General features: G+C 46.8%; 3 protein-coding genes and 2 non-coding genes across 10 annotated transcripts in view; 2 read left to right on the top strand and 3 right to left on the bottom strand.

Annotated features, from left to right (window-relative positions):
- Positions 1-1,329, top strand: part of SRR (serine racemase) — a 33,104-nt gene extending 31,775 nt beyond the window's left edge. For all 5 annotated transcript variants that reach the window (XM_023762790.1, XM_006099168.3, XM_023762789.1 and 2 more), the window contains 2 exons: positions 456-665; positions 978-1,329. In XM_023762790.1, the coding sequence (XP_023618558.1) occupies positions 456-665; positions 978-1,193 (426 nt within the window). In that variant the 3' untranslated portion in view covers positions 1,194-1,329. The remainder of the gene's footprint in view (positions 1-455; positions 666-977) is intronic.
- Positions 7-10,917, bottom strand: TSR1 (TSR1, ribosome maturation factor). Of its 2 annotated transcripts, XM_006099167.3 has the most exons (15): positions 10,766-10,917; positions 10,495-10,598; positions 9,967-10,186; positions 9,720-9,854; positions 8,958-9,382; positions 8,027-8,186; positions 7,447-7,604; positions 6,324-6,520; positions 5,519-5,681; positions 5,062-5,172; positions 4,229-4,361; positions 2,837-2,953; positions 2,019-2,159; positions 1,843-1,917; positions 7-1,718 (listed from the first exon to the last, which is right to left on the bottom strand). In XM_006099167.3, the coding sequence occupies exons 1-15, from the start codon at positions 10,860-10,862 to the stop codon at positions 1,543-1,545; spliced, it is 2,412 nt and encodes an 803-aa protein (XP_006099229.1). In that variant the 5' UTR covers positions 10,863-10,917; the 3' UTR covers positions 7-1,542. The 2 variants fall into 2 exon arrangements, with proteins under 2 accessions (XP_006099229.1, XP_023618555.1); XM_023762787.1 differs by lacking the exon at positions 2,837-2,953.
- LOC111828003 lies at positions 4,000-4,094 on the bottom strand. The gene has a single exon (XR_002831757.1). It is a non-coding gene; the product is annotated as a small nucleolar RNA SNORD91 family (small nucleolar RNA).
- Positions 4,835-4,926, bottom strand: LOC111828004. The gene has a single exon (XR_002831758.1). It is a non-coding gene; the product is annotated as a small nucleolar RNA SNORD91 family (small nucleolar RNA).
- Positions 10,918-12,033: 1,116 nt separating the features above from the next.
- The window catches only part of SGSM2 (small G protein signaling modulator 2), a 36,618-nt gene continuing 28,554 nt past the window's right edge, over positions 12,034-20,097 (top strand). The window contains exons 1-2 of the mRNA XM_023762832.1: positions 12,034-12,186; positions 16,421-16,496. Coding sequence (XP_023618600.1) covers positions 12,130-12,186; positions 16,421-16,496 — 133 coding nt within the window. The 5' untranslated portion in view covers positions 12,034-12,129. The remainder of the gene's footprint in view (positions 12,187-16,420; positions 16,497-20,097) is intronic.

Below are 20,097 nucleotides of genomic sequence, written 5' to 3'. Positions count from 1 at the left end.
CCCCACTTTAGGCATAGAGGATTTTATTTCACATCATAGTACATTGTGGTACTTGCTCAACATTCCCCCTAAACTGCCGTTCTCATTTCTTAGCAAATGAGATGAAAGGCCCTTCTCTGCCTCACCACCCTTTCCTTAATTTATGACTGTACAGCACAAAAGCAGTAACAGTGAGTGGCACCCTATCACAGTCCTTTCCCTGAATTCCATCTCACCAACCTACTATCCAAGTCAGGGGCTACTGTTTTCTCAAGTTACCAATAGAACCAGATGTGATCTAGGCAACTGAAGGCCAGTATTAGGCATACGATTTAAAGTGCTTTAAGGTCATATTTTCATTACACCTATCAGAGAAGGCTCTTACTTGGTCAGAAAGGTGTTACCTGTACTACCTATTTTACTGCAGGCATGCAGGCAGTGGCTAGTGGTAAGGTGTCTACTATTCCTCTTCCCAGGCTTTGAGACCTACTGTGAAGGTATATGCTGCTGAACCCTTGAATGCAGATGACTGCTACAAGTCCAAACTGAAAGGGGAACTGACCCCCAATCCCTGTCCTCCAGAAACCATAGCAGATGGTGTCAAATCCAGCATTGGCCTAAACACCTGGCCTGTTATAAGGGACCTTGTGGATGATGTCTTCACTGTCACAGAGGATGAAATTAAGGTGAGGCTCCAACAGGAAAGAAAACCAAAGACCGGAGCAACTTTTTAAGCAAAAGATACTTCTCTTGCAGGTAGCAACTCATCCACTGGGGATTTGACTTGGTGACTCATGACTGGGAGGGCGCTCTAGATATTGGGACAACCCTCATCAGAAGCAGAGTTAGAATGAAAAAAAAAAAAAAAAAAAAAAAAAAGACTAGCTCTTCATTGGCAAGCATATGTATATATAACATTTAGCTTTTAAGTGTAAAGGCCCACCAACTAGGCTTTCCTTCTCCCGTTTCACTAATTCTTACTCCCTCTCTACCAACAGTATGCAACCCAGCTGGTATGGGAGAGGATGAAACTGCTTATTGAACCTACAGCTGCTGTTGGAGTGGCTGCTGTTCTGTCTCAGCATTTTCAAACAATTTCCCCAGAAGTAAAGAACATCTGTATTGTGCTCAGTGGTGGAAATGTAGATTTAACTTCCATAACTTGGATGAAGCAGGCTGAAAGGCCAGCCCCTTATCAATCTGTTTCTGTTTAATTTATGCATAAGGAAGAAATGTGATTCAGTTTTTCTAGACACTTGGAAATTTTGTTTCTTAGTCAATGTTAACTTCCCACTTCTTACCTACTTAAACAGCTTTCAACATCCTAATGGAGGGTAGATATATCAGTAAGATTTAAGGTTGTGTGTTTTTTTTTTTTGATAAAGTAGCAATAGAAAAAACATCCACTTAACCTTGTCAAGGCCAAGAAAAATCTTTTGCAAAAAGGGACAGCAGGCTTGCAGGCTAAAATAGGTAACACAAACTTTGCCCAATCACAACCTGTAGGTTCCCATCCCTAGGGTGCTAAGCTAGTAGCAAGGAGACAGAATCCCATTGTATCCATTACTTCATGTCCATTTCTGGCACTGCTGAAATCTCACTTTTCACCCAAGGTACTGGTTCTGGTACATATGGATCATAAGTCCATTTGGGGAAAACTCGTTTATAGAGGTTCATCAGTACTGTGTCCTGAGATTTTAGCTTCCCATCAAAACTGCACTTCATATGGCCATGAGTACCTAGAAAGAAAACACAGCAAGTTGGTGAGATTAAAATAAAATTTTAGCACTGGTTTCTGCCCTAATAGCCACTTAGTAGCACTGGAGATAGCTAGCTAAGGTTCCAAACACCACATTCTCTTACCTAAAGGCTCCTTGATATGTCCCCTGCGGCCCCACTTTGTTCTCAGTTCCACCGGTTTAAACCACAGCACGTCCTCTTAGAATGAAACACACAGAAGACCAAGATACATTTACCTGCAAAATGTACACCCAACCTTCACCCCATAAAGGCAATCAGATCCCACCCTTCACACCTACCTCTGCTGAAGAACATGTAACGTACTACTGCCATCTTAGTAAAAATTTTGAAAGGATGACCACTCAGAACAACTCTCTTGATGACCATCCTGTCTGGATCCACTGACAAGAGATGGCCGGTAGCAACGAGGCTGTGCATTCCTAAGGGGCAAAAGCAGAGCAGCAAGAGTCTTTAGGCCAAAGCATTTATTGCTCCAGTCCATTTAAAGACCTATGCAAGATATTCTTAGAGAAACCTTAAAATAGGGATGTACTATGCTGCCTTCCTAGATCCATGGCAAAGATCACTAAGTGATATTCCTGCTGACCCTGTCCCCAGAACCTATCCTGAATATAAAACACTTTGAGCAGCTTCTACCAATTAGCTCCAGTTTGTAAGCGAGATCACACCCCATTGCCCGGCTGGTGTGGCTCAGTGGTTGAACATCGATCCATGAACCAAGAGGTCACTGGTTCGATTGCCAGTCAGGGCACATGCCCGGGTTGCAGGCTCAACCCCCAGTATGGGGTGTGCGAGAGGCAGCCGATCGATGATGTTTTTCTCTCATCGACGTTTCTATCTCTCTATTCCTCTCCCTTCCTCTCTTAAAAAAAAAAAAAAAATACTAAAAATGTATTTTTTTTAAAAAAAGAAGAAAGGATCAAACCCCATTTGTCGCCCGCCCCTGCCTTAGACCCACTGTGAGGCTGAGACTGGGATATTCTGAAAACTATCATCCCCTTCTCTATACCATTTGGCTCCCAAATCTAAATACAGAAAACCATGTTAAGTCTATTAGAGACCTATAAGTCTGTTTACCTCTGTGAACTCAACTTACCATTGCTATTCTGTTTGAAAAGCAGCACAGATGCAGGAGGAAAAGTGATTGGGGCATATACTGTCACCACCAGGGCCATGTCAGCAGTCAAGAATCTCTGAAATTTATGTTTATCCGCTGCCATAATAAAGGTTAAAAAATAAAAACCAAAAACATTTTGAGGAACCACAGGTAATCCAGAGGCCTGTGAAAAGCTGTATCACTGCAACTCTTACACCCAAGACAGCCTGTGTTTCTCTTCCCAACTAGTTCTCAAAATATTTTCCTGCCTCCATACACCTCAAAGGTACAACCCGACCCTATCACAGTGATTTTTCAGAGGCAGAATTTGAGCCTAGACTACATTTGGGGTTTGAAAAAGTTCTCCAGTGATTCTAATACATATCACCCCTACCTACCTCATTTGGGAATCAGTACTTTATAGAGAATATGTCCACTAAATCAACAGTTTAGTCTTAAGTGAGAACTGGCAAACATTTTCTATAAAGGGCCAGATAGTAAATATTTTAGGCTTTATGACCATGGAGTCTCTGTTCTAATTACTCAACTGTCACTGTCGTACAAAAATAGCCAAGACAATATATTTTTTAAAAAAGCAAAACTGTATTCCAACAAAACTTTATAAACAGTAGGACAGACGTGGCCCAAGGGCTGTATTTTACTGACCTCAGATCTTGGGGACTATCTGGAATTTCTGTTTTTACCTTCAATGAAACCCTCCTCCTTTTTAAATACTGAAGTATAGGGAAGTAAAATATTTTAAGAGAAAGAAAAGTTAATCCCTCATTTAGACAGCATTGGTGGTGAGAACAGAAATTATCCAGAGCTCCCATTAGTACCGCCTTCATCATCTTCCTCTGGCCATTGCTGAGCTGAGTGTGTATAAGTCATATTCAAAAGCCCCCAAGTTAGTACAAAACTTCCCACTCCTAATTTGTAGCACAATAATTTTTGCCACAAAAGTGTCACCACTCTCCAAACTCTCATCTAGTCTCAACATCTCAGAAGCCACACATCTCTTGCTTAATCTATCTGGGGATGACCCACTAGCCTTCACCCACACTGCCAATGGCATATCAGATGTCAAGGGTTCCACACTTCGATACATCATTTTTATAAAGCCGCCTCCTCTGACTCAAAATCTACCCTGGAACAAATACTCATGGCAGAGAAACCTCAGCACCACACAGAGGTAGCATCACTGGGATGCTTCAGACAGGTTCAGACATTTTGAATAAACACATCATTGGCTTCTAAACCAGAGTACTGAAAATGCCTCTAACCCAGAGACCTAGAATTTGAAATTGTGTGCTCTGTACCACCTCACCTAAAGTTACAGTTTCCCAAGAGACAACAGGATAGACAAGAACCCAGAGGTTCCCCACTGCTTACCTGCAGTGTGCTGAGAAAATAAAGGTGAGGCTCGGAAGCGCCTGAACCCACAGTGGAAGATCAGCTCCTCTTTAGCTTTCACAGGTTCAGTGTTGCCAGGATGCCGGCTTACCACCATATTCAGTACTGACATCTAGAGACCAAGAAAGAAAAACAGAACTTCATATCTAGAGCAGCTTAACCTGAAAGAAGGCACACCAAACTAACAGGTTCAGATTCACATCTGATGTGGTACAGATGATGAGACACAGATTCACCTTTTACCTTCACACCAACTGGCATTTATACCCAACACAGGCTGGTTTTCAGAGCTTTCATGTACCCATTTGTACTAGTTGACATTCTGGTGTCTAACATGCAAGAGCTCAACACCTGCCACATGCTCAGTGACTTCAAGCCACTCACTCACCACACACCTCAAAATCACACTCATGAAGCCCTCTTTCTTCCTCAACACTCACACTGACCAAAGGCCAGAGCTCTCACATACACTCCAACCTCCATGACTACTGCCTCCAAGAGAAAAGATCCACACCTTGGCATCCACACCCTTTATTTTTAAGGCTGCCAACCCTTGGTTAAAATCTGATCTGACAAGTATACTTATCTCAGAGAAGTCTCAGAACCACACAGGTTGCATCATTGAGATGCTCAGACAGGTTCAGACATGTAGGGTTAAACCATCATTGACTTCTCTATCACCCCGGTTTAATCCTCAAGGCCTATTTTTTTGCATCCCAATGAGCAAAATGCCAGGCACAAGTAAAATGTTAGACTGTCAGATAAAACTGGTCAGAAAGTTGCATAACTCCCATTTCCCACAAGACACTAACCTTCTGTTCATGAGGCAGTAAAGAAAACGCGGCCAAGGGTGCCCCGCGCTTGAAATACTCAACCACAGAGACAGGTACTTCAGAGACATGAAGTGTGACGTACCAGCCAACCTGCCAGATAAAGCAGAAAACAGCCACACAGTTACCCTTAAGGCCTCAAAAATGATGAAACATTTCTCCAAATACGTTAAAAAGTCTCATAAGGCCAACCCCTGCCCTTCAAAATTGCCTTTCACAGATGCCTCAACTATCCAGCCACTCAGTTGTGGCAAAACTTTTCCAGTTAACATATCTGATACCTCCCTTCTCCCAATATCACTCTTATCAATGACTCAGTGGCTCCTCTAATTCAGCTACGGGCAGCACAAAACTAAGGACTCTTGCCAAGAGGAGTAAAGGAGGGGGCAGCTTGGCAAACAAAAGCAAATTGTAGGGATGAATGAAGGAAGGCAGATACCTCAGCTCCTTCAACGTCTTTTTCCTTGATTTCTTTAAAGATGCGTTTCCTGGTATTGGTAAAGTTCTGAAACTGAAAGATCCGAGCATAATCTTGAGGAAGATTTTCCTTAGGATCCCATGGAGATGTCCGGAAGCTCTTGAGGCCTCTGTATTTCTGAAATCTAGAATATAGGAGATTTTAAATAAATTAATAGTCTAATTTAAATGGTGCTACCCTTTCACTTAAGTCAATAATATGGCTAAGGTTCTAACTTAAAAGAACTCTTATCACTATTTCTTCAAGATAACCTAATAGCCCAAATCAAGAGCACACTCCAAAACAGTTAACAAGTATTTCAGAACCAAACCCAAGTTTCTCACTGACAAAGGACAAAGTATGTATAGTGGCTCCCTGGTGCCTATCAGGGATGGCTCCTTAACCTGAGGAACATGGTCCTTGATAAAAGCCTAACTTCTCTAACATCCAACAAACTCCCTGAGTTTGCAGACTAATCCCCATGCTTTTATTCTTTTGGTTCTATCCAAATCCCCCCAAATCTCCAAACATTCAATTGAGTATTAGTTCACATAGGAAGATTGCTAATTAATCTTATTAAAGTACTGTTAACGTTATTAGTCTACACCACAGTCTAGAACTTGGTAATGTATTAATTTCTTGTATGTATGTCTTATCTTCCCACATATAACATTAGCCCTTCAGGAGCAGAACAATGTTTTTCTTCTTTTGTGTCACACTGACACCTCTGAGCCACATAAATTTAAAATAAAAAATGTATTAACTGATTTTGGAGTTGTTGACTAACCGAATTCTAGCAGCCACATCACGGGGCGTATCTACTTCATCTGGAAACATCTCTTCCAGTCTTTCTTGTTTATATTTTTCTAGCATTTTTTCCTCAGCCTCTTCATCCACTTTCTCATCATATAGATCATCACGCACAGACTCTCCAATAGTCATAGTTTCACATTCCTCCTCTTCTTCCTCTTCACTACTCTCATCCTGTGGAATAAAGGATTGCAGTTTCAGAAGAAACCCACACCTATCTCTACCCTAAAAGCCATTAAGCTAAGAATAATAGTTATTAGACACCTAGTCCAAACCGTATTAATTCTGAGAGACTCAGTTATAAAACAAGTCTCATTCCCGGCAACCAGTCATTCTTAAAAAACTGACCACAGGCCCTGGGTGGGTAGCTCAGTTGGTTAGAGCATTGTTCTGATGCATACACCAAGGTTGTGGGTTTGATCCCAGTTAGGGCACATACAAGAATCAACCAGTGAATGCATAAATAAGTGGAACAGCAGCCCTGGCCAGTTTGCTCAGTGGTTAGACTGTGGGCCTGCAGATTGAAGAGTCACAGATTCAATTCCTGGTCAAGGGCACATACCGGCTTTGCAGGTTCCATCTCAGTCCCCATTCAGGATGAAACAATGATGTGTCTCTCTCATGTCCATGTCTTTCTCTCTCTCTCTCCCCCTCCTTCCCTTCCTCCCACTATATCTGACAAATCAATGGAAAAAATGTCCTCAGGCCCTGGCTGGTTTGGCTCAGTGGATGGAGCATCGGGCCTGAAGGGTCCCAGGTTCAATTCCAGTCGAGGGCACATGCGGGCTCAATCCCCAGTGGGGGGCATGCAGGAGGCGGCTGATCGGTGATTCTCTCTCATCACTGATGGTTCTACCTCTCTCTCCCTCTCCCTTCCTCTCTGGGAAAAAAAAAAAAAAAAAGTCCTCAGGCGAGGATTAAAAAATAACAATAATTGGAACAACAAATTGATGTTTTTCTCTCCCCCTTTCTAAAAAAAAAAAATCAATAAAAATTAAAAAAAAAACAACAACTGACAACACATATCTTAAGGTCAGGATTGCACTTTGCCTTGCAGTTGGGGCTGTATACAGAAGTGGCCTAAGGGACTATTTTCTTACCTGAGATTCCTCTTCCATAAAATCCTCATGTTCTACATCATCATATTCATCATCTTCCCCACCACTTTCGCCATCCTCATCCAAAATCCATTCAGCTTGGTAGCTGGATGTTCCTTTAGGAACCTTCTTTACCACCTTGGAACTTTCCTTCAAAAAGTCTGTAAAAGCCCAAACGAGTTAAGTAAATTATATACCTCCTTTCCCCTATTACTTTGGGTATTCTCACCTAGGAAAAACCAGATGTTGCTGCCAACACCAAAAACTCTAGCAGACACAATAGGCAAAACAGACTACTACTTCCAAATTTAATTCCACTGCCTCAAAACTAGCAACATTTAACTAAATAAACCTTACAACGAATCCCAAGTTGTTTTCATTAGAAAATAGTAAGTGATTTTGAGAAATGAGGCAAAGCTGTGTCCAATGTTTGCTTAAGCAAACAGAAAGCATTTGGGGGACAAGAGACAAACCTCTAAATAAATCCTCATCCCACTCTACCTTATAGGTCTTGACTGTGAGCAGCTAGACAAAATCCACAATTCCAGGCCAGCTGAATTACAAACAAGCTGCCATTACCAACCATTTGCCTCACTCAGTTCCTCCTCAGTGGGCCAGGTTTGCTCCCCCTCCATTGGATCAGGTATAACCTCTGTTTGCAAAGATTCTTGTCTATCAGGGTCTGCCTTCATTAGGACCTTAAGGTCTTCCTCCATGTCAGTTACAGCATCTGTAGCACATATCTAAAAACAAAAAACAGGTAATAGTCAGTCAAATATTAACGAAAAATCTACTAAATCTAACATAGTAACCAGAAAGATGAAAAAATAACATAGTCCTCACGTAGAAGATGAATGAAATAAATTGAAAGAGAAAGCCAAAATGTGTCAAGTGTTTTCAAATGGTTCTGTTTCCTAGCATTTTAAGCCTATACCTCTGCTTGACTGGAGGCTTTTCAGAATCTGGCCCCACTATCTTTTTGTTACATACTTTATTCCCAATCAAGCTGATTTCTTCAGAGTTCAAAGAAATCCTTTGATCCACCATTATGCTAGGTTCATGTTGTCTCTATATTCTAGGATATTCTTTCATCTCTCTAAAACTTGTAAATCACATTCACCCTATTCAACACCTTGCTGATGTCTGATATCTCTGTGAAGCTTATTAGTTTACAACTCCCACCGCAGGTCTGTACCTCAACCACACTTCCCCAATCTTTATTTCACAGGTGTTTGCCATTTGTTTTTCCTGACCTAATTGTCTGAGGAAAGAGACTACATCTTGTGTCTCCTATAAACCCAGAGCTGTGTAAGGCACCTGCAGAGTGCTGGATAAATATATAACATACCAACATATTTGTAATTGACTAGTGCCTTACTTCCAACTAGCAGTCACCCCCAGGGACTAGGGTAGTTGTCTGGGCATGCAGACTACCTTCTCTGAAGTTAGTTTCCATCATACACCAGCTTACACATGAAGCAACAATACATACTCTTTAAGAACATCAATCTTACCTCCATCGCCATGCCTGAGTCCTTTTGGGATTTGATCACTCTAGGGTTTAAAGGAAAAGGATCCACAGGAGCATCTATCTGTTTCATCTGGAAGTCACCATGTCCAATGATATGCAACAAGCTATTTACATTCAGAGTCTGTCCACGAACATAGCCTGAAATTTTCAAGGTCCCCACCAGGTTATTCTCTTCATTAGGCACAAAGTCAGCATCATGAGCAAAAAGATAGGCCCGCCGATCTCGAAAGGCAAGATGCCGCTGCTTCTGGTTAGCCAACTGCCGGAGAAGCATCCCTGCCTCCTGTTGCGTGTCTAACAAAAGGAGCTTGTCATCAGGAAAGCGCTTCTCCACTACTTTACTTAGCTTCTTTCTGGCATCTACTTGTTTCTTCGGCGGGAGGCCAGAAATCCCCTGGACAGCTAGTGCTAGGAGCAAAAGAGAAAAGGGCTTCATGACTTCTTGCTTCACTACATGAAAATTCCCCAAGCAAGTTCACAAAAAAGCTAACACTTGTGAGCACAGAGATCACTGGGAAACCCAACACTCAGCTACCTTAAAGAAATTACAGAGTAAAACCAAACTTTATACTCTTCTTCCTCTGGGCAAAGGGCAGTCCAGAAATAAAAAGGCACCTCATACAAAATATTGAATGTAAACTGTAATTGAAAAAAATTTTTTTAAGGCACATTGATGCAAGATATAGGTGCACACTAAGAGCTAATTCACTTACTTCATGGCCACCAGTATTTCCAAATCACTTACTATAGGTGGGAAGGCCCTGAGCAAAGAGACAGGAAAGGCAGTAATCCCCGGTGCTGTCCCAGCCTTCTAGTGGATCAAGGAGGAACAGGATGCTATCAGCCACTTTAGCCAAGTCTAGCACAGTGTGCAGATCTCCTGGAGATAGAAGACAAAGTCAGTAGGAAGAGGTGGTTGGCATCAGCACATAATACTAAAAAAATATTATCACTACTCATACACAGTGATAGAAAATACTGTATACTCTAACCTGGCCTTGCAGATGTGAAAAACCACCGATGTTTCAAGCCGGGGCATAACAGCATAAAGCTGTGGGTCCTTCCCCATTCATTCAAGTGTACTGTTCCAGTGTCCCTATCCTGAAGCAGCCGAAAGGCCTCTGGCAGGGAAATCCTGTCGTGCAGGGGCACCACCAGTACCTGATGAGGAGGGCCATCTTTACTGCCCAGCTGTCTCTTCTCTGCCAGAACCTGAAAATAGAAAGGACCAGAGAATATCTCAGTTTCAGCACTTCCTTCCATTATTGCCTTTCCAATGTAGGGATGCCCTACCCCGATTCATTTCTCTTGTAAAAAGCCACCTGTTTATCCTGGGGGGTGGGCAGGAGCTCAGACCAAAGCAAAGGATGCTCTAGCATGAATCTAGACCTGCACAACTAGCATGTGCTCCAGGGTTATTCACCATCTACGGCCTTCCCAGGTCATATTTCTAGTTGGAGGCATTATCCGCCCTAGAACAACTGTGAAGCCACACCATCCCCAATCCCCACTCCTCTCACCGCCTCTTTCTTCTGCTTCCGAAGCTGGCTGGCGCGATGCCTCTGGTCTACTCTGCTGAGCTCCTTTCTCACCTTCTTGCTTAGGCTTTTCAGTGCTAGACGGCCTGGAGGGAGATCATAAAGGGGACCAGAATAAGGTCAAGAAAGGGGACCTCTTCTCGCCCACCTTAGAGCATTTACGCTGGGTCCAGGGAGGTAGGAGTTGAGACTGGGCATAGAGAATAGCAGTTACATCGACTAAGCCCTTCTCCCTCCAACCCTACTTTCTCACCCTTGCCGTCCCGCTGCGCGGATCCCCGACCCCGGTGCCGTCCGCCTTTATGAGCTTTATTCTGTTGCTTGAGCGGACCTGAGCGGTGGGCGGCCATGCTGCCGCTCACGTGGACCAAGTCAGCACTACTTCCGGCCCGGAACGAGTGCTTCCGGTCCCTCCCTTAGGGGCGTGTCCTCCCAGGGGCGGGGCGGGGTTCTCCTCGTCCTCTCGCGAGGGTCCTAGCCGCCGCTCCCGCGCCTTCACAAAACCGCTTGGTAAACTTTTCCCACGCGGCTGTCGGTCTGTGGGGGCTTTCAAACGCCGAATGTAGACGCTAAGTTTGCGCTGTTACTTCCAGAGAGCTGTTTTGCTCTCCTTATATTCAGTTTTGCTCTAACAAGTTGCATCACTGAGGACGATGTTGAATGGCAGCTTCTCCATCCGTGCGGAAGAGGGCAGAGCCCCTCCGCTCACCCAGCTTTTCACACGCCGCTGCTGACTTTGCAGCAGCCTGTGCGCCGCATCACTTTGAGCAACGTTTCACGACCCTCATTTCCCTGGTGGTGCTGCTGAAGGCAAGCAAATAGCGTGGAACGCGCTTCTCTAACTTTCACGGGCTCCGCACAGTCCCCGCGGGTCCCGGTTGCCCCAACCCGCGCCCCCACCTCCCACAGAGCTGCAACAAGTGCCGCACTGGGCGCGACGGCCCCTACGACGCCGGGTCGGCCTCTTGAAGCTCCTGTCTCCTGCACTCCCACGCCTGCCCACAAGCTTTGCAAGGGAGGGCAGGGGGAGTAGAGCAGCGGTGGAGTTCTGGCCTTGCAGCCAGGGGACCACCGCTTCCTTTCCCGTGGCCAGACTGGAGGCGCGGGGGGCACCCGGACTTTCCCGTCGGGAAAACGAGCCGGTAGAAAACAGGGAGCGCGCCCAGCTGGACTGAGGCCAGTTACCGCGCGAGCAACTTTCTCTTCAGCCGCAGGGTTCAGGGGTGCGCCTCGCCTCCGGGGTCGCTGTGCCGGCCTGGCTGCAGGTGCTCACAATGCGGGTTCCCGCCCTGGGGACTGAAGCCGGCGCGTTGCCATGACAGCGGCCGGCGTGGCGCAAACTCCGCAGGCCGGCCGCCCCCGGTCTCCGAGCGCACCGCCCCCCCCTCCCGCCCCGGCTGTGGGAAGGGGCCGGGCCAGCTGCCTGACGTCTGTGCGGGGCTCAGAACATGGCTGCGGAGCCGAGCACCGGGCAGTGGCTGCGGCGGCGGCGGCGGGCGGGGAGCGCAGCGGACGGGGGCTCCGCTTTGCGCGTGGGGCGCTGAGCCGAGAGGCGCGGAGGCGGCGAGGGGGGTTTGGGGGGGCGCTCGACGCGGCCTCTCCGCCACCCGCAGCACCATGGGCAGCGCGGAAGACGCACTCAAAGAGAAACTGCTGTGGAACGTGAAAAAGGAGGTAAAGTCGGGGCAAGGACCCCCGGGGGCTCGCGTCCCTGCCCGAGGAACCCAGTGAAGGGTCCGCGCCCACCGTCGGGCTCGGGCGCTGGCAGGCCCCCGGGCCGGGGCGGGGGGCCCTGGGACTAGCGGCCGGCTCCCAACTCCTCCTCCCGGGTCTGGGGTCAGCGCCCCTTGGTCCAAGGGGCTAGGCCGGTGCTCCCGGGCTTGTTTGCTCTGCGATCCTGCAGCTCCCCGCCCTGTGACGGCAGCTGCGCTGGGAGACCGAGGTCGGGGGAGGGGTGGCGGCGATTTCTGGAAAACTGAAGCTGCCCGTGCATTGCCCGGGCGGACTCGGGAGGGGGCGGGGCCCCGCGCTGGCCTCCTAGTGAGGCTGACCGGGTGATTTGGGGACTTCGCTCCTGTTTGCCCTGTACCCCACTCTGGTACCCTTTGGGAACTGAGTGGCAGCTGCGGGAGGGTTCGCCTCACACCTCACTGCTGCTCAATTCATGCCCACCTCCTTACCCAGAGAAGTGGGTGGGAGGGCGAGTTTGAGAATGGTTTTTAAGACTCAGATCCCCCCCCCTTTTGAGGAGCCCCCCGCCTCATGTCAGAAAAAGAATCCTTTTTTCTACTAACTAACGTCTTTTACCTTGACTCTGCCCTAAAGCCTATTTCAATTTCGGTTTGGGGGGGGGGGGTGTGTGCCCATATGAATGACTCACCCCCATATGAGAGCTGGAGAGCTCAAACCCGCAGAATGGATTAAAATAGATTAGGCCTCTGGAGCCATGAACAACTCTGACCTACCTCTGTGTCTGCCAGATGTGTACATTCCAGGGGGGCAGGAAAACTGTCTGTTTTGTCCACTACTCTGTCTCCAGGGCACACAGTAGGCACTCAATGATTGGTAACTAAATCTACTGATCTTGAAGACTGCAAGGTCTGGTGGGAATGCATACATTTTGAAATAGTCTGGACCTATCTCGGTGTGATCTTGAATAAGTTACTTAACCTCTCTGGATATTAATTGCTTCATCTCTAAGATAGAGATAACAATATCTACCTCACCTATAAAAGGTACCGTATTGGGTTCTTTACCCCCTCCTAGAGTTTCAGGATTGGAGAAGAGTCTGGTTCTCATAAAATCCTGGAAGGCTCTCGATGGTTCTCCTGCATTATCTGGCCTGACTACTGTGCCCTAACATTTGTTCCTTTCCCTCTAATTGGCAAAGAAGTCGTTGAAGCCATCACCTCTCCAGCTGTGGGCGCGGAGCTCCATTGTGCCCTTGCTGTGAAGTGGCCAAGAAATAGTTTTTTTTAGGCCAGGAGTATATCAGATCAGCACTTAAGCCCCAACTCTGTTCTCCCAAGGAAAAGAGAAATCTCAAAGCCCAACGATTATCCTCAGGAAACAAGCAGTCCAGTGACAGAGACGGATATGAACAGTATAAGCAAGAACAAAAAGTAGGCGTACCCAAACTGTGGCCAGAGGTGCTAGGATTGTTGGTGTGATTCAAATCTGGGGTTAGTCAGGGATGATAGGAAAGATTTTTGAGGAGACAGTGATTCTTTTCTCAGTATGTGGAAGGCTGTCTGCAAACTCCAAGAATGATTCCTAAACAAATGCGAGACATGTCCAGAATATGTCACAGCTATGTTACATTACCTGACAAAGGTTGACCTGCTTTGAACTTCGTTCCCTTACCGTTTGAGTACTCAATTTTGAGAGAAATATCCTTTCTTCTCCTACCAGTAGAGACATGGGGGATAGCTGTAGGCAAGGCTGGCCTTTCGCAATGAACCTCTGGTATCCAAATTCTAGGGGCACCTGTAGGTCCTCCTAAGCTAAAAGTCTGCCCTGCCAGCCTGCGTCAGATGCCCACAGGTTTCTGAGCTGAGACATTATGCTCTGTTTAATGCAAGCAGCCTTGGTCAATAATCTGGGAAGCTTTTTTTAGGAGTATAGAGTGCAATGTAAGAATCAACCAATGCATACAGAAATAAATAGAATAACAAGTTGATGTTTCTCTCCCTCTCTCAAATCAGTTTTAAAACATTTTTAGTTTTAAAAAAAATTATAGTGCAAGATTGATCTGAACCCCTTTACCTAATTGCTAACCATGAGCAAATTCAAGCGAGAAGGAGCCCCCATCTCCTTCCTCCCTGCCCCCCAGGCTTTAGAAGCTCTACCACCCTTCTCACTGTACAGTCCTGGGTGAGGGACATGGGAGCCAGGGCAGCATCAGGACATTTCATGTCAAGCCGAAACCGGTTTGGCTCAGTGGATAGAGCGTCGGCCTGCGGACTGAAAGGTCCCAGGTTCGATTCCGGTCAAGGGCATGTAGCTGGGTTGCGGGCACATCCCCAGTAGGAGATGTGCAGGAGGCAGCTGGTCGATGTTTCTCTCTCATCGATGTTTCTAACTCTCTATCTCTCTCCCTTCCTCTCTGTAAAAGATCAATAAAATATATATTTAAAAAAAAAAAAGACATTTCATGTCTGGTCCCAAAAGAATGGCAAACACCAGCTCTGCCAGGAGTTTACTTTATCTGGAACATTTTACAGGGGGTTTGAGGTCATCTCTTCCTTTAATCTCCAGGATTTGTATCTGTCTCCTGGCCGGCAGGTTCCCCCAGGACATCAGAAGTGCTTGGCTTAAATGTTGGGAGCACCTAGAACCTCATATACTACAGATGGGAGTGTAGATTGGTACAACCGTTTTGTTGTGTGTGTATTTTTTTAAATATATTTTTATTGATATCAGAGAGGAAGGGAGAGGGAGAGAGAGATAGAAACATCAATGATGAGAATCACCAATAGGCCGCCTCCTGCACGCCCCCTACTGGGGATCGCACCCGCAACCTAGGCATGTGCCCTGACCGGAATGGATCCTTCAGTCTGCAGGCCGACACTCTATCCACTGAACCAAACCAGCTAGGGCATGGTACAACCACTTTGGAAACAATTTGGCAAAAATCTAGTAAATCAGAAAGCAGGCATCAGAAATTCCTTGCCTAAAAATATAAATCCAAAGACATGTCCAGAATGTTCATAGCGGCACTATTCATAACAGCCCCAAACTGCAGACCACCTAAAGGCCACTCAATTGTGGTGTGTTCACACAACGGAAAATGATCTCACAGTCACACCGGGGAGCAAAAGAAACAGTCACAAAACACTATATACTGAGTGATTCCATCTAGTAAAAGTACAAAACCCCACAAAATTACTCTATGATGTTAGACGTCAGAATAGCGGGTACCCTTGAAGGGAGTGGTGACTAGAAGGAAACTTGGTAGAATGGAGGAGGGTGCTTTGGGGTGCAGGTCAAATGCTCTGGGTCTAGATCTGGATGCTGGTTTCATAGGTGGGTTCAGTTTGTGAAAATTCGTCAAGAAGTATAATTATGATATACTAGTACACCTACTACAGTACATGTTAATAAACTAAGTTGTGGGTTTTTTAAAAAAATATATTTTATTGATTTTTTACAGAGAGGAAGGGAGAGAGATAGAGAGTTAGAAACATCGATGAGAGAGAAACATCGATCAGCTGCCTCCTGCACACTCCCTACTGGGGATGTGCCCGCAACCCAGGTACATGCCCCTGACCGGAATCGAACCTGGGACCTTTCAGTCCGCAGGCCGACGCTCTATCCACTGAGCCAAACCGGTTTCGGCGGGGTTTTTTTTAAGTGTTTTCTTAAAAGTGTGACCATTTTCAAGGTATTTGGAAGCTTTACATGTGAGGAGGAACCCAAACATCAGGATTTTACCTAGACAGAAAGGGGCTGGGCTTGTGAGCGTGTGGAGAGTGTGTCCCTAAGGCCTGGATGTACCTACCCCTAATCTCGGAGAAGGCAGAGAAGAGGAGGGGCAGGTTGTTTATCTGCAGCCTGTACTGAGACAGTTTGTCCCTAAAGGACAGTACGTCTGCCCAGAAGCCCTTCTCCAGCTCAGTACAGATGAGCAAACAGCATCCTATCCCTGTTTCTCACAGCAGGGTACTTCCTCCTGGGCTAGAACATCTGCACTGATTGGTTGGTGGGTTTATAGTGTATCTTTTTCTGGTTGCCTTTCTAAAATGCTTGGAGCTGTCTGTGCTGAAGAAAGTTGGCTTTCCCACCCCTCCCATCCTATCATCTACTCTGCAAGTGTCTGAGCCCAGACCGGAGGGCAGAGCCAAGCTATTTACTTGTCCACAGGCTTTTGATCAGAAAATAAAGGACTATACTGCCCATTTATCCGCAGGTGAAGCAAATCATGGAGGAGGCTGTCACCAGGAAGTTTGTGCATGAAGATAGCAGCCACATCATTGCTCTGTGTGGTAAGTGAGTGACTGGGAGATAGTGGGAGACGGGTCTAAAACTCAAGGCACTGTCCTGGGGTCAGGGAAAGATGAGACCTCAGGTTTCATAGTTTTAAAATCTGGGTGCAAGTCAGAATCAACTCAGAAGCTCTTGCAGTCTCCTTGGGCCCCATCCCAAACCCACTGAATCAGGATCTTCAGGACCCAGAGATCGATACTTGTCTAGTCCCCTAAAACAGTAGTATTCAAACTTTAGTATACGTCAGTGTTCTAAAAGACTGGTTTGGCTCAGTGGATAGAGCATTGGCCTGAGGACTGAAGAGTCCCAGGTTCGATTCTGGTCAAGGGTACATGCCTGGGTTGCGGGCCCCATCCCCAGTGGGGGGGTGTGCAGGAGGCAGGTTGATGTTTCTGTCTCTCTCTCCCTCTCCCTTCCTCTCTGAAGTCAATAAAAGTATATTTTTAAAAAACACCCAGATTCCTGGGCCCCAGCATTGGAGTTTCTGATTCTGGTAGGTCTGGATGGGCCTGAGAATTTGCATTTCTAACAAATTCACAGATGATGCTGCTGGTCCAAGGACCACACTTCAAGAGCCATTGTCCTAGATAATTTGGGTTTGGGGACCACTGCTCTGGTTTGTCCTTACGTTAACTTTGGGGATGCATTTGTACTTTTTGGATGCTTTCTGTGCCACATCTACTTTCTAATTAGTCCCACCTGTGTTGCTTCAGCATCCCAAATCTCCAAGTACTTGATTGGGTGCAAAACAGCATGCGTGTGGGATAGGAGGGATAGCCAAAGCTATCTGTGATGGTTTATTGCAGACTTTCTCCCGCTTTAAAAGGAAGTCTGCAATAAGCCATCACTTCCTCCTCAACATGAACGCTTTTGCCTTTGTAGGAGGAAGCCTGTCTCTACACACAGCAGAGTTTTCTTGGATTTCCAGGGATTTAACCTTCCTTACAGCTCCCTTTCTGAAGGAACACAGAGCCATTTGCCTTTTCTATGTTTTTTTGACTTGGCCTCTGAGATTGGTGTTAGAGGTTTGTGGAAGGGAGGTTGTGAATTCTTGAGGGGAAGGAAAGAAAGGAGCAGATAAGGGAGGGGATGCTTTTTGACAGCAGCATGGAGAGGCAGGAAGAGCTGTCCCTCCTATTCATCCAGCAGTAAAGACAAAGGTCCACCAGGGACCAGATGCTGTTCTCCAGGTAGGGAAACAGCAGCAACAAGATGGGTGGTCTCTGCCACCGAGGCTTACACTCTGTGGGGAGACAGACAGGAAGTGAACACACACATAAGCACATCATGCAGTAACAGGTATGATAATAGCTGTGAAGAAGAATAAAGCAGAGAGAGGTGGGAGGCTGATCGGGGAGAGGCAGCCTCTGAGCATAGCCTGAGTGGCAGGCTGAGGCTTCACACAAACCCTGATGCTCTACTTGCTTCTAAGTCATCTTGGTCAAGTGTCTTAACATCTGCCACCCTCAGTTTGCTCCCCTAAAAATAGGGTGATGGTTCCCAGCTCAGGGAGTTTTTGTGGGACTGAGATGATGCGTGGGAACGTTCCTAGCGTTGTAAGAGCTCAGACAATGCCTGTCTTTCCTTCCCCTTTGGATGTTGAGGCTGAAGCTAGGTCTGTAGGATTGGAGTTCCCCCCATCTCCCCTTTGGGCAAGTTTCCCCAGTTCTTTGAGATGATGTAATGATTCCCAGGTTTTCAGGGAGCAGTCTGATCTCACCTTTTCCTGGGTAGAACCTTTGCCAGGAGGAGAGCATGCTAGTCTTGTAATAAGTGGCTTCGAAGAATATTAGAAGTCAACTCATTTCTACTGGTGCTCTGTGCTCCCCTGATGTCAGCCACTGTCTGTCATTGTCACCAGAGGGCTCAGCTGGCAGCCCAGTTTTGCATGGTTTAGTACTAGGCTTTGTCTAGAGCACCCACATCAAACACAAAAAACAAAAATTAGTACAAACAGCTTGTGCATGGGCGCCACACGTGGGTGGCCATGGAGGAGTGGGGGGGGGGGGCAAGAAGCAGGGAGAAAAACTATGGGCATCCCAACATTAGGCCAATTAGGGTGAAAAGAAACCGTCAGCTCCCTTCTCATCACTCTAACCCAGTACGGCTTTCGCTTTTTTCTCCGGCCTGAAGCCCAGGGCTCTCCAGCAGGTAGGGTATCACCCTCAAAAAGAATGATTCTTCTCTCAACCAGTTTCAGTTGCTAAAATAGAAAAAAGACTTATGAGATAGACCCAAGTCTCCAGGGATCTAAAGTCCGCCCAGGAGCAAAGAGGAACCCTGTTCTGCTGGATCGCAAGAGGTGCCTTGGGTCCAGGAGTACAAACCTACAGGGTGGGCTGAGAAAGGTCAACCCAGGAAGCTGTCCAGGTCCAAAGCAACTGGCAGGGTGGGAGCCGGGCTGCACTGAACTGGACATGCTTGCCCTGTTTGAAGAAGGCGGCACCACCCAGCTCCTGCAGGCATGCCAGCCTGGGTGTGCCATGGCTTATTTGACTTTAAGAGAATCCCAAAATCTGGGATTTTATATGAAATTTCCCAATTTTTTGTAAATGCTGATAACTAATACTCCTTTTTAAAAAAAATTGTGTGGGCCACACAAAAGGCATCTGCAAGCCTCTGCCAGTTTGCTGCCTCTGCCTTGGGCTCAGTGCACAGTCACAGAGGGGAACGTTAGCAGGGGGGCTGCCAACAGTATAAAGCTCAGTCAAGCTGGGCACCTGAGAGCCACTGAAAAAGGAATCCTCACACTGTGTCAAAGTTGGTGTATTCAGTGAGGTGAGTCTCAGTCTGGGCTCAACCAGACTGGTTGAAAGCAGTGATTATCAACCTTTTTTTTTTCTGCCTGCAAGCCATTTGCATACAGTCACACAGTGGAATCATAATCAGCGATTCTTGGGGGGCAGGCAGAGGGGAGAATAGATACCCATTGAGGGAAAACTCCAACCGGCTGGCTTTTTGGAGATTCTGATATGCCAGTTTCCTTCATCCCCTGGAAAAATGTTCAGGAATGCATTTTCAGTCTGAAGCAGATTCAGTCTTTTACTGGGGTCTTGCTGGTCTAGCCACACCCAGAAGTCAGCTTTGTTCTGGGAGAATGGGGATGCAGAGAAGGTGCTGAGAGATGGGGAGCAGAGTGAAGGCTGTGCAGACTTGTCTCTGCGCAGGGAGGGCCAGGAACCTGGAGACTCTGCAGCCCTGCCCCCAGTGCGTCCTGAAGGGAGGAGACAATTACGAGTCTGAGAACCCATGGTGCCAGGCCAGGAACTTCTCTGTGGACCTGGTGGAGTGCTCACATCTAGGGCTTTGGGGAGTGATGGGGCCCTGGGCCCCTCTGTTCTTGGCAGAGGAGGGCAAGGCCTGGGCAAGATGAGCTTCTCTGAACTTCCTTAGAATAGAGACATTTGAACTGGAAACAGAACCCTCCTGGAGAGCCTTAGGCATGGAACTGAATCCTTGAGTCAAGACCTCTGCATGCCCATGCCTTTCCTTTCCCCCCTCTCCTCCCCCACAGGCATGCGCCTCCTAAACTTCAAGGATTCCCCACAAGACTTGCAACCAGGGGAGCAATGGGCCGTGGCAGCTCGTCCCAGGCTAACC

The sequence above is a fragment of the Myotis lucifugus genome, unplaced genomic scaffold (assembly GCF_000147115.1).
Source record: "Myotis lucifugus unplaced genomic scaffold, Myoluc2.0 scaffold_262, whole genome shotgun sequence".
NCBI lineage: Eukaryota > Metazoa > Chordata > Mammalia > Chiroptera > Vespertilionidae > Myotis > Myotis lucifugus.
This window is presented reverse-complemented; position numbering and strand designations above follow the sequence as displayed.

What these genes read in the sequence shown, in the direction of transcription:
- TSR1 (XM_006099167.3), bottom strand. Translation starts at nt 10,862, where the DNA reads ATGGCCGCCCACCGCTCAGGTCCGCTCAAGCAACAGAATAAAGCTCAT. An exon ending in TTATGGAAGAGGAATCTCAG is followed by an intron (nt 6,521 to 7,446) that starts GTAAGAAAATAG and finishes TTTATTCCACAG; the next exon opens with GATGAGAGTAGTGAAGAGGA. An exon ending in GATGTGGCTGCTAGAATTCG is followed by an intron (nt 5,682 to 6,323) that starts GTTAGTCAACAA and finishes CCTATATTCTAG; the next exon opens with ATTTCAGAAATACAGAGGCC.